Below are 14,849 nucleotides of genomic sequence, written 5' to 3'. Positions count from 1 at the left end.
ATCCAAGACAATACAAAATCCCTGTCCTAGATGAACTTCACATGTTGGAGCAATAGAGAGACAATGACTTTGGTGGTGCTCACTGACTGAAGTCTCCAGAGAAATGTGATTGTGCTATAGCCTAGAAAGTCTGAAAATTAGAATCTGTGTTGGTACCTAGTTCTGTCCTCCTTGAGTCAACCTGTGTGTTGAGACTTCTGATGGTTTCCCTTTTTTCCTTGTTGTTCTCATAGTTCTGTATCCTCTGGGTCTGCTCTCCAAGCAATCCTGCTCTCCAAGCATGCATTTTAAATATTTGAAAACCAATAGTGGTGGTGGGGGGTCAATAGACCCACTAGAATGGGAGCTCAGAAGAAGGGTCAGTTCATCTGGTGCCTAACAGGTGCTCATTAATGAACATATTGAAGGGATATTTCTGGGAACTTTTTTTCCCAGTGCAATAAGTGCAAATACTTATTCTGGGTAGTTGCCAATACTGTATATGAACCTTGATTTAATATCTCCTCCTTCCTCAAAGATCTTAGATGAGTTGGAATATGAGTGATTTTGCAGAGAATTTCAGTTCTCCCTACTTGAATAATTTATTTATTTTCTTCAGAAATCATTGATGGGATCTGATCTGAAATCCAACCTCTTAAAAAATATATTTGAAAAAAATATATATTTGAGAACACCTCTCTAAATCCAGGAAACCCTCCTCTGACCTTATATGATTCAAACTTTATGACATTTGGCCTGAGAGACTTTCTCTCTGAAACTTCTTTGTCCCTTGGGCAGAGCGAAACTATTCTTTGATTTGCCCCACCAGGCAAAAATCCTCCTCAGTAGTTCTTTGCAGGCTTGTTTTGTATCCCTAAGCTTCTAAAGAGTTCCATGGCAAGCTTTTTCTCTCTGAGGGCACGAACACCCACCACTTCAGTTATCACCTGTGAGATAATTTCCTTCAAATCCTGTGTACCTCTAAGTCAAACACAACAAATAAATTCAAGGACCCATATATTCCCTTAGTCAACAAATACTTAATGAACATCTACTATATGTGAAGCCCAGTAACTGCTCATTCTCACCACTCAGATATTCTAGAAGTACTTTTTTTTTTTTTTTTTTATGTCCAAACACATTGAGAACCTTTCTTCCAGAAGGGCAATTCAATCTGTATTTCCTAGCTTGATAAATGATACCATTATTCACTTGGCCACCCAAGCCATAAACTTGGGATTCATTTGAAATGTCTTTCTTTACCACCCACCCATAACTTCCATTAATGATGGTGCCTACATCCAGTAAGTAAAAACATCCTAGCCGTTACACCCTCAGAACTCAGATCTGTGCTTTCTTCTATAGCCCCTTGGCCACTGTTTGAATTTAGGCCTTCATCACTGATTAATTTTAGACTTCTCTGATATATTCTCCACACTACTGGCATCAGACCTTGGTGATAAGCAAATTTCACCATTAATTTCTCTCCCTAAAGTACTTCTTGGTTCTAAAACACCTTCCAAATTAAGGTCAAGCTCCTTAGCAGAGCCATGGCACTCTTCTGTCCCTGGTCCTTGCCTGATCTCCTGTCACTCTGTAACCTGCTCTTGGTCCATACCAAACATATTGCTGTTTCCCAGAGACCCCACATCCTAGCCTACCTCTGTACCGAAGTATAGCTGCTTGAGAAATCTTTTATCTTCCCCCCACACTACCATTTCTATTTCAAATACCATACAGCCTAATGGATGAGCATCAGAACTTTGGGGCCAAGAAAACCTGATGTCCAATACTAGACAAGTTGCTTTTCTTTTTGCCTCAATTTTGTCATTCGGGGTTTTGTGAGAATCAAGTTAGGTATTTGTTGAATAACTGAATGAATGGTGTGTTCATTTAGTGCCTGCTGGCTTCCAGGCTCCATTTTAAGAGCTGCGGAGATAGCAGTGAACAAAATAGTTGGATCTCCTTCCCTAAAGGATCTTATATTCTAGCTTGCACAGAGGAAGTGAAAAAAATAGTTATAATTATTACTCATTAGGCTTCGGTGATAGTTCCTTGGGGTAACTTTTCGGACCCACTTCCTAATTTTCTTCCTGAATTGGGTGTTCCTCCTCTGTGGGCCTATGTCACCCTATATGGTGCTATGATTACAGCATGACGTATCATAATTGCTGGTATTTTTATCTTGCTCGCTACAATCCTATGAGTTCCTCAAGGATCAAGCCTAGGACTTCTCTTTTTATTGTACCAGCTTCTGATACACAAGACTATACCTTAAAATAACATTTACCACTAAAGAGCATTTGTCATATGCTGGACACTGTGTTAGCTACCTTAAATATATTCTGTAACTTAACCTCCCAGCAACCATATGAAACCAGTGTCATTACACCTCCTTTCTAGGTGAGGAAAGTGAAGAAACCAAATCTTGCAGATGCAAAGTAACTCGCTCAGGTCACACAGCCAGTGTGTAGTGAAACCCAGCGGGGGACTCCAGTAGGCTCTATAGCCCCAGTTTTAATCATGATGCTTGATGCTTGATGAGAAGAGCCATTTCTCCATAGGGCAGTTGGAGATTTATTGTCTGCATGTATTTTATTTTAGAAACACTTATGCACATAGGACAAAACCTCAATCCAGACTTGGATATTCATAGATGCTTTAGCAAAGGTATTCTTTTTTCTTTTTTTTTTTTTAAAGATTTTATTTATTTATTTATTTGACAGAGAGAAATCACAAGTAGACAGAGAGGCAGGCAGAGAGAGAGAGAGAGAGGGAAGCAGGCTCCCTGCTGAGCAGAGAGCCCGATGCGGGACTCGATCCCAGGACCCTGAGATCATGACCTGAGCCGAAGGCAGCGGCTTAACCCACTGAGCCACCCAGGCGCCCTAGCAAAGGTATTCTTTTCTATAATTGATCTATGTGACTGTCCTCACCCTACTGAGAGGTGGGGAAACAAATGGTTTTAAACTTGCCAATTCATAGAATTATAGTCTCTTGCAATTTTGACTGACTTTGAGTAGTTCCAACTCTTGGGTAATGGTCCAGTTTTTTAACTATCCTTGCCTCTCCCTAACCCTTCTGCCAAGCCATACCAAGCCACTGATTTTAGTCTTTGTTGTGCTGGAGCTAACCTTGCCCAGTTGGGGAGGGAGGTGATGGGGAGACACTCCTTGAGGTGTTATTTCTCAGAGTCTCAAATGGGAAAGGAGGTCAGAGTAAGTCCGCAAGCCTGCGAACAAAGCTAAACCTCTCTTAACATCTCCCTTGGAGACCTGCTTTTTCCACCTTTCATCTTCTTCCTACACTCAGTCGGATTTGGAAGGGGTAGACTCTTTCCTCCCCCTTCTTGCCTTTTCTGCATTTTCCCTGTGTCCTACATCCTCGTTCCCAAAGTGGAATTTGCCCTCTCCTTTTCCCTAGGGCTAAACAGGAGAATGGCTGCCAGCCTACTTGATTTATGGGAAAAGGAATGAAAACACATCTGTTTAGTATTTTCAAATTATTACCCCGGTTACCCAGTGTCTCAGAGGGTCATCACAGGTCTCTGGAGCTCTCTGGGTCCCTCCATAGTAACATGGCTCATGGCAGTCCTAGAGAAAGATTTACAGGAGCTCTTAGATCCCTCTTTCACCTGACTCACTGCCCTTCACCTCAACCCAAGTTCTTGGCCATAGTCCTCTCTCTTCATGAGCAACTTAGACACGGTGGGAGTACTGTCTCCACAAAATAATTTGATATAGCCAATGAGCTATACATTCAAATTCTGACAAATTTAGTCCCTATGATAATATCAGTTTTGTCATATGTATTACTTAACTATGAGATCATGGAGAAGTAAGCTGTACTAAAGAACACAAAATGAGAGGATGTACTCTGAAAACATTAAATACTTCATTTGTAGACTGCTTTTCACCTTCAGACTATCCTAAAGAAAGGGGAAGCTTTTGTGAAAGGGAACAAATTAGTAAGGAAATTGACAACCATGGGACCAGTAACAGAAATAGAGGAACTGTAATCTTTGTAGTGATGACTCTTTAGTTCAGCGTGCAATGTATCTTTTACTTACATTTGTCTGTATATCTTGCAAGTCTTAGGTCTGAAGTAGATTCTTACTGTATGAGGGGGGAAAGTCTCAGGTATGCTGAGATATAGATTTTAAAAAATCAACTTGTACACTATGAGTTCACTGGAAAGACAGAAAAATAAAACTAAGATGCCCAAAAGAAGAATATGAAATAGGAAAAAAAGATCCCCTTGTTTGATATTATCATTACCATCTGGGTTGTGAACTCTCTGATTCTAATTCTAGAAAGTTGATGCCAGAAATAACTTATTACCAGGGAGATAGGCTGGAGAATTGTCGGGAATGACAAGGTTGTTTTTTGTTTGGTTTTTTAAAAATATCTATACCACAAAATGATAAAGCTGATAAACCACACAATGATGTGAAGAGATGAGCCCATATAGCCTTGTACTTTCTTTTATACCCCAGTTCTTCCCTTCTCACCCAACAGAAGGTCAGAGACCACTTTTGATAAGCAGAGAATCCTTTAAACTCTCTTCTCTCTGGAGGAAAGAAATGGATGCATCTGGGGTCTTTTGAGAGTTTATAATCTAATCCATCGACGTTGCCTAGTACTAGCAATTCTGTTCACAGCTCTTTTCACAGTGGTCATGTTGGGAGTGTACATAAAGTACTTGATTCTTACCTTGATCTATATTTATGAGCTCACATTAAATATAGATCAGTACTGTCCAATCACATTGAAAAAAGCATGTCATTTTGATGTTCCAGTTCACCACTTCCTGGCTCTGTGACCTTGAGCAAGTTACTTAATCTCACCAGTTTACTCATTTTAAAATAGGGACGATGCTAATAGTACCTGCCTCATGTCCAGTGTATTTGAAAACTACACTGCAAGGATATAGAACAGCTAGAATGTTGAGAGCTTCCAAATACTAATTGAATTTGGGCTGGTTTAATTCAAATGAAAATAAAATAAATGGCAAGGAGTTAATTATCTGTATCAAGAGGCAATTTAAGAATTTGAATGGGAAGTCTTGGGTAACCACCATCATGTTCTAAAATGGTGGCTATTTTTTATTTATTTTTTTAAAAACCCTTTGAGGATTCTTTTCTGCAGAAAATCTCATTTGCAATCTTTAATCTTCACATAATTAAAGTAAAGCCTGCACTGATTCGAAGGAAATACAGTTTCCTCTTAGGTCTTCAGGTTTGGGGCTTTTTTTGGGGAAGAGGATGCTGCTGTTGAGGGGATGGGGAGGAAGCTGGAAATCTGAACCCCCTTAGTCTGGTACATTTTCTGGAGCAGCCCACCAGGTCTTTGTATATTTTTTTGCGACCAGACCGAGTTTAATTTGAATGCTGTAAGAACTTGGTATTGAAGGAGTTAAAGGGTCTCCCACACCCCTCTGCCTGAATCGTTCTTTTGTGTACACAGCTGCAGTTGGAGCACGGGTCGAAAAGGAAATGGTTAGAGGAAGAGCTGGTTTTCAGACGAGGCAAGTCTGTAAGGGGGGCCTGGGGTGGCCTGGGGTTTTACATGCCAGATGTAGGCCTGCACCGGTGCCTGCCTGGAGCTGCTGGCATGGTCACGCCTCGGCCCTGTGCGGATTGAGGCGAGGTGATGAGTTAGCGGGTTGCTATGGTGACGGGGCCCGACCACGTGACCCGGGGCTGCTGCCGGCGCTTTGACGTCAGCAGCCGGGAGGGCGGGACGCAGGAGGGCGGGGCGGGAGCCGAGCTGGGAGAAGGGAGCCAGCGAGCAGGCGGCAGGCAGGCACGGTCAGCGCGAGGAGCAGGCGAGCGGGAAGACGAGACGCAGCCACCTTCCTCACCAGCCAGCCCTCCGCGGTTTGTTCCCTTCCTCGGGAGTGCGCCAATGCCTGGTCCGACCCAAACCCTGTCCCCAAATGGCGAGAACAACAACGACATCATCCAGGATAACGGGACCATCATTCCTTTCCGGAAGCACACAGTGCGCGGGGAGCGTTCCTACAGGTAATGGGGCTGGCACCGGGCGCGGCGCCGGGCGGGGGAGCTCGGCGGGGGCGCGCGGAAGTCCGGCCCGTTATATAATGGAGCGGACACTGCGCCCGGACCGGGCTGCAGACGTGCGTTCGCCCCGGCGCTTGTGATCATTTGCTGTCTGTTTCCATGTGTCATGTTGGCTATGCGCTGAGGCTTCACCAAGGCAGATGGAGAGCATTTTGTGAATAGGTTTGCTGCCTCCGAGGGGTCTCCTTCCATCTCCTTCCTTCCACGCTGATAAAAATGCAAGCAATTTCCCCCCCATCTCCAAAGGGAGACAGGCTGTAGCACTTCCTTTCCTCCTTTCCTTTAGATTTTAAAGGAACCATTGGATAGGCTGTGCCGAGAGGCAGGGAACAGGAGGATGGCGAGAAAAATGTTTGAGCTTGCCCTGGTGTGTGTGCAGGAAAGATGGAATCCTCTAGATTAAGCTGCAGTCTGTGATGTTAAACCGCCAGATTGATGGAGCTTTGTAAGAATTCTGCTCGCTGATTGGTGCAAGGATTGACAGCAGAGGTCACGGTGTCAGACATTCGCCAAAATTTTCTCCATAGAACCCATGGTTTATTAGAAAGAGACTGGACTGCAGTGGACCTGAGGAAACCCGGGTGCCGTTATGCATTTTCTTAGGAGTTTATAGCGTCCGCATGGGTGGGGGAGCCCGCCCTTCTTTAAACAGTGGGAAGGTAATTCCTGCTATTTTGCCGAGGTCTGATTTGAGGATGGGACTGATCTGGTCATTGTATTGTGAGCTTTTTGATTAATGAGTGGGTCTGTATGGTTGGCATCATTTTTACATTAGCATATCTGGCAATATGTTCTAGTAGATAAGCTCATTAAAATTGTTTGCATTGTTTGATAAGGATAACAATGTAATGGAGAATGCAGCTAGAGTCTAATGCAGCTCAAGGCCAGACTTGAAGGGAGACTGATAGCTTCCCTCATATTTCCTCTGAAGTTCTTTTGTACTGGGGTAGTTATTTTTAAATGTTACCTTGATAACCACTAACAATGCTTTTGCTTCAAGGCAGAGCACACATACCTCTAGAGCGCATCCTCTCAGTGAGCAACAGGAAATAACTCTTTTTTTTTCTTTTTTTCTTTTTTTTAATGCCTTCATCTAAACGCTCCAGTGGTATTGTGGGTAGAATATTCAGTGTGGGTAAATATGACATATTTGTAAAATGGGACCCAAAGCACCCCACTTCCTCTCTCTTTGACCAAAAAAACCCTATTTGCTGACTCAAAAAGAAAAATTTATAAGCAACCTTTGCCCTGCCATCTCCGGCAGTTATATAAATACTTGGAGTTAATTTTGGCTGTGCCCATGAGGTCACCAAAATCTCATGCCTTATGGTTCCAACTAATATGTTGACATGGCATCCTTACAGAGTCCAAGCGCTTGTTATTAATATGAACCAAAATTGGTCCACAACGTCTGGGACTCTCCTCTTGGAGATCCTTGTAATTGGAACATTGGGTCCCTTCTCTCCCTTACTCATCCACCTTTCCCTGTGAACATTCCAAAGCCTAAAATAGAATTTAAAAACAAAAACCCCGAGTTGCTTTTAAACCTCACTTAGTTCAACTGTCCATATAGGTAATATGATTTGAAGTCTTCATTTTGTCAGTGATTTTATCTCTGCCACATAAGTAGCAGTTGTTTTTAAGACGGAGTTCGAATTTTACCACATAGGCCAAAGGAAGTTGCTTAGTTGGGTTTTATTAGTCATATGAACAAACTTGAAATGGCGGTGGAAAATGACGTGGTTGGAAAGGTTAAATGCTACCTTTTGGTGATAAAATATTGCTTTAAAGTAAAAGCTTAGTTATCTTTTCAATTCAATCTAAGTTATTTTCATTTCCTAAATTATATCCAGTTTGTTTTCTGAGTCCCTGTAATGGTACCTGAAGTTATATGAAAGGGAAAAAAAACTGAATTTAAAGAAAAGACCTGACTGGAGAAATTCTTAAGTCAGTAAGAGCATTATTTCATTTGTATTTTATGTAACAGGATTACTGGACACCATAGTGAGAGGTGTCATAGGTTAAATGAAGAAGGAATCCTCCAAAGTTTTATTGGTATTGTATTACACAAAGGGTGTATGCTGAGACAGACACACCTTGTGTTTTCTTTGGTCTGCTCTGCTTTCAAAGTGCATGGCCAACGTAGTATAACTACCACTTATTTTTTTGAAGGGGCGTGGGGAAAGGAAAAATGTGAGACCTGTTTCTATCCAGGAAGTGTTCCATAATTATTTTGACAGCCTGAGGCTGGAATAATATTGCCATTTAATTGCTGAGGAAACTTGGAAGGTACTGTGAAAGCCCAAATAGAGAGATTTAACCAAATAAATTTTGCTTAGGTGGTGGGTCCATTATAACCCTCAAAAATGACATGTGCTGAAGAGTTCGGTTTGAGTTCCTTGGAGGGGACAACCCAGAGCCCTGGGATGATCGGAGGGAACTCTCTTCCTGATTCCTTCGCTGTGTTGTAGGTAGGCCTCAAGCGGGTCTTTACCTTTGGCCTTATTTTCTACAGTTGCTCATGGCATGTAAGATTATCTCCTTGCATTCTTACAGAGTCACTGTGAGGTTAGCTTCAAACATTTAAAACAAAGACTTTCATAAACGATCTACATAGATACAAGAAGAATGCTGTTATTACTCTTCCAGGAGGTAACAGGTGAGGAGAGGAGAGGACACCTAGGGAACAGTACTGTTCTTTCTAGTAATGTCAGGTGACCACTCGTCCCAGCAAAAGACCTTCTTGTCATGCCATTTGCACTAGATTGTTCATGGATAAGGGTCAAATATGGTTCATGACCATATGGTTCACATATCTCACTCCAGGTATCTCTTTGTGTAAACTAAGTCCATTTGTATAGTCTGGACCAGAGAGGGTGGTTCACCATTATCAAAACCCATGCTTACTTTGATTAGAAGAGCAAGTTACCTTTAGGAAATTATCCTTCTAGTAGTAATTTCAGTCAAAGGAGGCCAGTGCAAAAATGGCTCGGCAGAGCCATGTGGATATTTCTACTGTGTGATTGCCTTCTTGGACCCAGCTTCCTCATTGCATTTATGAGCACTGGAAATCCATATATTTTAAGAGGTGCTTAAAAAACAAATGTGGCTTGGGCCATCTGAGGTGATAGTGTTTAATTCACAGAACGAATGAGTCGGGCTCTGGCTCTCCCTGGAGAAGCTACTCCCTATAGCTCTGTTTCATGCAGATGCTTGTAGGAAATGAGATTTATTAACTGGCCCTCTGCCCAGTGCATCCTTGTTTGCATACTCCAGTCTCTTAAGAATGAATGTATAAGTCCAGGGGACTATTTCCACATGGGTGTTTGAACATGCAATACAGTAGAATATGTTTCTGAATACTAAAAACAAAAACAAAAACAAAAAACAAAAACAAAACCCCAAACCAACTTGGCCCCAGGAAATGGACTGTAAAGAAAGGCAAAACTAAAACTTAAGCCTAAGACATTGGCTCTCCCACCCAGCTTGGCCAGTTTTGAAAAATGAACTCTTAAGAAAAACAAAAAGAAATACTGTGTGTGTATAAAAGACATTTGTGAAAGTCTGTCCCATTTAACAGAGGCTGTTGTAAGGTGGCTTACTGTGATGAGAGTGTAGATTTCAGATCCCTTGCTCCCCAGGTCAGCAGCTGCAGATGGGGGGAAGTCTAGCTTCACTTGTATGTTGCCTACATATTAGTATCATCTAGGTTTGCTGCTGTCATAGAAGTTACTAAAAATGGTGATTTTTTTTTTTTAAGATTTTATTTATTTATTTGTCAGAGAGAGAGGGAGAGCGAGCACAAGCACAAGCAGACAGAGTGGCAGGCAGAGTTAGAGGGAGAAGCAGGCTCCCTGCAGAGCAAGGAGCCAGATGTGGGACTCGATCCCAGGACACTGGGATCATGACCTGAGCCGAAGGCAGCTGCTTAACCAACTGAGCCACCCAGGTGTCCCTAAAAATGGTGATCTTGTCCTTAATATTTTTCTTTGTATTTGTAAAAATCAAAGGATTATCTGATGCTCATTAGGTGCCTATTTTTTTTTTTTTAAAGATTTTATTTATTTATTTGACAGACAGAGATCACAAGTAGGCAGAGAAGCAGGCAGAGAGAGAAGAGGAAGCAGGCTCCCTGCTGAGCAGGGAGCCCGATGTGGAGCTCAATCCCAGAACCCTGGGATCATGACCTGAGCCGAAGGCAGAGGCTTTAACCCACTGAGCCACCCAGGCGCCCCTAGGTGCCTAATTTTTAACTTCTTCTCGGGGTCCTTTGTCAGAACTTCTGTTAAGGGGTTGGTCTTCTGGGCACATGTGCTGAGATGCTCACCCCTACTCAGCAGTGGTTGTCACTGGTTATATCTTTTTACAGTGGGTTATCTTAGCATAATGGTGGCTTGAGATGGTTCTCTCAATTTAGGAGGTTGATTTCCATCAGCCTTATCTTTTCTGTATTGATAGGGGACTCCCTAGAGCTGCAGTGAGTTATCACTTAGATTAACAGAGGGGGAAATATAGAGGCTAATCTAAATATTCCATTTGGTTTAGAGAATTGGACCAATTTTCAAAAGCGTACTCTGAGGGCGCCTGGGTGGCTCAGGGGGTTAAGCCTCTGTCTTCAGCTCAGGTCATGATCCCAGCGTCTTGGTATCGAGCCCCACATCTGGCTCTCTGCTCAGCAGGGAGTGTGCTTCCTCCTCTCTCTCTGTCTCTCTCTCTGCCTACTTGTGATCTCTGTCTGTCAAATAAATAAATAAAATCTTAAAAAAAAAAAAAAAAAGAAAGCGGACTCTGGCCAAGGTCTGTACTAGATGCCCCATAAGGCCCTTGAGTTCCGGCGAAGTCAGATGTATAAGCAACTCCTTTTGTAACAGATTTACCTTGTTGTATTTGGCTTGGCCTAGGAGTAAAAGTGGTTTGCATTTCCTTAGTCCACAGTGGCTCAAAGAAAAGAAGATACCCCCAAGGCCATTATGCTATAGGAAGCTAAACAATGCAGAAAACCAAAAATTTTGGTCTAAAGAGTATAGGCTTTAGAATCAGAATTTTCACTGGCCTAGCAAGGTACATACTGAGCAGGAGTGGAAAATAAAGCAGGGGCATTGGGAGGCAGGCAGGGTAGTCAGAACTTGGAAATTGAAGGCCACTGAAAGTTTGTTAATTGAAAAATAGCATAATAAGAACAGAAGTGCATGCTGGAGTTTATCTCCTGTCTCAGAATAGGCGTTGAGAGGAAAATGAGGGTCCTCCAGTGCCCGACCCTAGAGGGCCGGAATTCCTGGAGAATACTTGATTTGCCATGAGAGAATCCTCCAGCCTTACTCTGGAGATCTAGGCATATGTTCCCGCCTTGAGTCTTCTCTCCCTGAGCAGAAGCCATCAGCGCAGCTTCGCCCCATGACAGGACTTCGGTCAGCCGGTGGCTTCCGTATTTGCAGGAGCCCACTTCGTAGTCAGCTACAGAGCCTCAGGAGGTGGCTGGTGCCTGGAGCTTACGCTCTTCCAGTCCTTCCAACTCAGAAGCCGGGGTATGATACTTCATTGTGAAGGATCCTTCTGAGTCACTTAATGCCATAAAATGTGCAGACGTAACTGAGGAAGCTTCCCGGAGCGCCCCGTGTGGTGTGGTGCCAGTTCTTTATACGGCCAGAAGGTGATCCCCTCCATGGCAGGTTCTGGAGAAGACTGAGAGTTGAATCTGGATTGAGTCGATTTGTTTACTTTGAAATTTTGTCCATTTCACTTCAAAGGAAAAATTGGCTTATTCCTCTCCTGTGAAAACTACCTTTTTTCATAATGAAATGTTAGAATATGTATATGTTAGAGTATATGAATATCTCATAATGAAATATATATTAAGTGAATATAATGTATGAAATATATAAAATTACATAATAAAATGTTAGAAAAAATATATATAGTTAGGAGAGTTTCATTCTTCCTGACTTTATTAGGCTGTGTTTCCACTCTCAGCCTCTGTGATACTGAATTGGCTGTGTCCTACTTCTCTGGAATCTTACACACTATTCCGGCAGCTCTTCTTATAACACTCCTCACATATCCCTATCAGCATCTTGTGAACCTTCTTTCTTTATTTTGTTTTTTTAGATTTTCTTTTCTTTCTTTTTTTTTTTTTTTTAAAGATTTTATTTATTTATTTATTTGAGAGAGTGATAGCATGAGAAGTGAGAAGGTCAGAGGGAGAAGCAGACTCCCTGTGGAGCTGGGAGCCTGATGTGGAATGTGATCCAGGGACTCCGGGATCACGACCTGAGCTGAAGGCAGTGGCTTAACCAACTGAGCCACGCAGGCGCCCTAGATTTTGTTTATTTATCTGACCGAGAGAGAGCAGTAGCAGAGGGAGAGGGAGAAGCAGATTCCCCGCTGAGCAGGGAGCCCAATTCAGGACTCGATCCCAGAACCCTGGGATCATAACCTGAGCTGAAGGCACACGCTTAACTGACCGAGCTACCCAGGTGCCCTGAACCTTGTTTCTTAGTTCATTTTGAAATTCTGATTGTTTATCTCAGTATTTGTACTGTACCCCTTAGAATTTATATTTTTGTTGTTGAGAGGATTCTTTCAAAATGGAAACCTATAATTCACATAGGCAAAAACTGAAATTACACACCTTTTTACCCTATAGCATAATCAAAGAAATTTCTCCTAAATGTGTTTTTGTTAAAAAGCGTCCCCGAAGGTGATTGTTTATTTTAGAGAAAATAAATAGTGGGGTAAAGGTTAAACAGAGTTTTATAGGCCACCAAGAAATAATTTCTTAGTAGGTTACGTTAAAAAAAAAAAAAAAAAAAAAAACTTGTACGTTTTCAGTGTCAGATCTCCCCTGGCTAATTAGAATTTTGCTCACTTGAACCAGGACAGACTTTCTTCTTCAGGCATGATTTTTTTGTTTCTAAAAGAGCAGAAGGTGGTGGTAATGTTTACATAGGATAGTGAAGTTGATGGTTCCTATTAGTAATGCTGTCCTTTGTGTAGTTTATCCGGTAAAGAAAATGCAGCTAGAGCTCAGTCTTTGTTATGTCCAGACCTGACTTGGTTCAGGATGGAAAGTATGTCAAAAGAATCAGATTTTAGCCATGACTTGGAGCAAAAGAGGAAAAGGGCAAGAGATTTGAGAGCGGGAAGTAGGAGTTAAAAATACGTAGTGTGCATTGATAGAAATCTATAAAATTGTGATGTATTGTAGAGAATTGGTCCTGGAGTTTATGGCCAGTGTCGTTGTTGCATAAGCCTGAAATTCTCTTCCAGTGCTCTTCCTCAGATTTCTGCGATCTTTTTTTGGTCTTTTTTTAAAAGTACTGTTTGGTTTGGTTTTGCTTCGCTTTAGAGACATTAATTTTTTATCTAGTGTCAGCCTATCCCAGAAAAGCCCTGAGTGGTGTGGTGCCAGTTCTTTATACGGCCAGAAGGTGATCCCCTCCATGGCAGGTTACCTCCCTGAGAGGTAACTTGTCAAAATTGTCAGAGGCATGAACATGACAGGCAAGTTCTCTCAGGGTCACAGTTTTACTTTGCTTATAAATACTGGTATCCCTTTATTAAGAGCCCCCATTCCCTTCATTCCTTGCAGGGTTTGTATTTGGTGGTCAACAGATCAGGAGAAAGGGAAGCTACCGGAGTGGGCTCCACCCACCCCCCACATCTGTTTCCTTTTTGTCGTTTTGAAATAACAAAACATGTTTTCAAGTTGTTGCTAATGTAGCTTTTTAAATTCCCACTTCTGGATTTTACACAATAATGGAGATTTAAGCCCAAATTCCCACAGTCCTTTAAGATTTCTATCCTTTCAGCAACCTTACTGAGTTCCTTCTCTATGCCATGCCCCACTGCTGGGCCCCCAGAGGGCAGAGATAAATAATGCCCAGCCCCTCCTGGAAAAGCCTCTGGGGTACTTGACAGGAGGCATCTGAAAGGGGGGAGACCCACACCTGACCCTGAGAAAGTAACTTTGTTCATTGATCATTTGATCATTGTCCTAATACCCCAGCAGGGCTGCAGTGATTAGTCCTGTAATTTTCAGAAGCTTTCAGAAGTGGAGCATGTACCAGAAAACTGAACCTGTGTGTCCTCTGAGTATAAGTTCTCACGCAGCCACAAGGCACAGGTTGCAGCATTGCTGAGTGGCCTGCATGGTCAAGTTCCTTCACCCTGACAGGAAGGCCCTTGAGAAGAGTAAAAGGCTCATCTGTTGTGATCCCCAGATTTTTATGATCTTTGGATTGACCATCACTAGTTAAAAATAGTACATATGCTATTATGCAAAACGGAAAATGAGAATATATATTCCCATTTACTTGATGTGCACAGAGAAACTAAGGATATAAACTAGTAATGGTGGGAACTAGACAGATAAGTCCGTGTATACCTTTTTGTTTTGTTTTGTTTTGTTTAAACTGACATTATGTAAGTGGATTGCCTAGTCAGTGGTGGTTCATTTAACACTTTAATAGCACGAATTTTAAAAATCAGATGAGTTTGAAGTTTAACCATGAGGTTTCCATGCTCAGGTATGTTGGAAAGCATCTCCACATATCCACGGACTGACTGAAGTCAGAGAGATGATTCTAAAGTTCGGCCTAGGGGCGCCTGGGTGGCTCAGTGGGTTAAACCTCTGCCTTCGGCTCAGGTCATGATCTCAGGGTCCTGGGATCAAGCCCCACATCAGGCTCTCTGCTCAACGGGGAGCCTGCTTCCCCCTCTCTCTGCCTGCCTCTCTGCCTGCTTGTGATTTCTCTCTCTCAGTCAAATAAATTAATAAAATATATCTTTA

General features: G+C 42.4%; 1 protein-coding gene across 1 annotated transcript in view; it reads left to right on the top strand.

The window, feature by feature from the left end:
* The first annotated feature begins 5,705 nt into the window (after positions 1-5,705).
* Positions 5,706-14,849, top strand: part of MAPRE2 (microtubule associated protein RP/EB family member 2) — a 96,275-nt gene continuing 87,131 nt past the window's right edge. Inside the window, exon 1 of the mRNA XM_032311553.1 lies at positions 5,706-6,004. Coding sequence (XP_032167444.1) covers positions 5,886-6,004 — 119 coding nt within the window. The 5' untranslated portion in view covers positions 5,706-5,885. The remainder of the gene's footprint in view (positions 6,005-14,849) is intronic.

This window comes from Mustela erminea, chromosome 13 (genome assembly GCF_009829155.1).
Source record: "Mustela erminea isolate mMusErm1 chromosome 13, mMusErm1.Pri, whole genome shotgun sequence".
NCBI classification, from domain to species: domain Eukaryota; kingdom Metazoa; phylum Chordata; class Mammalia; order Carnivora; family Mustelidae; genus Mustela; species Mustela erminea.
This window is presented reverse-complemented; position numbering and strand designations above follow the sequence as displayed.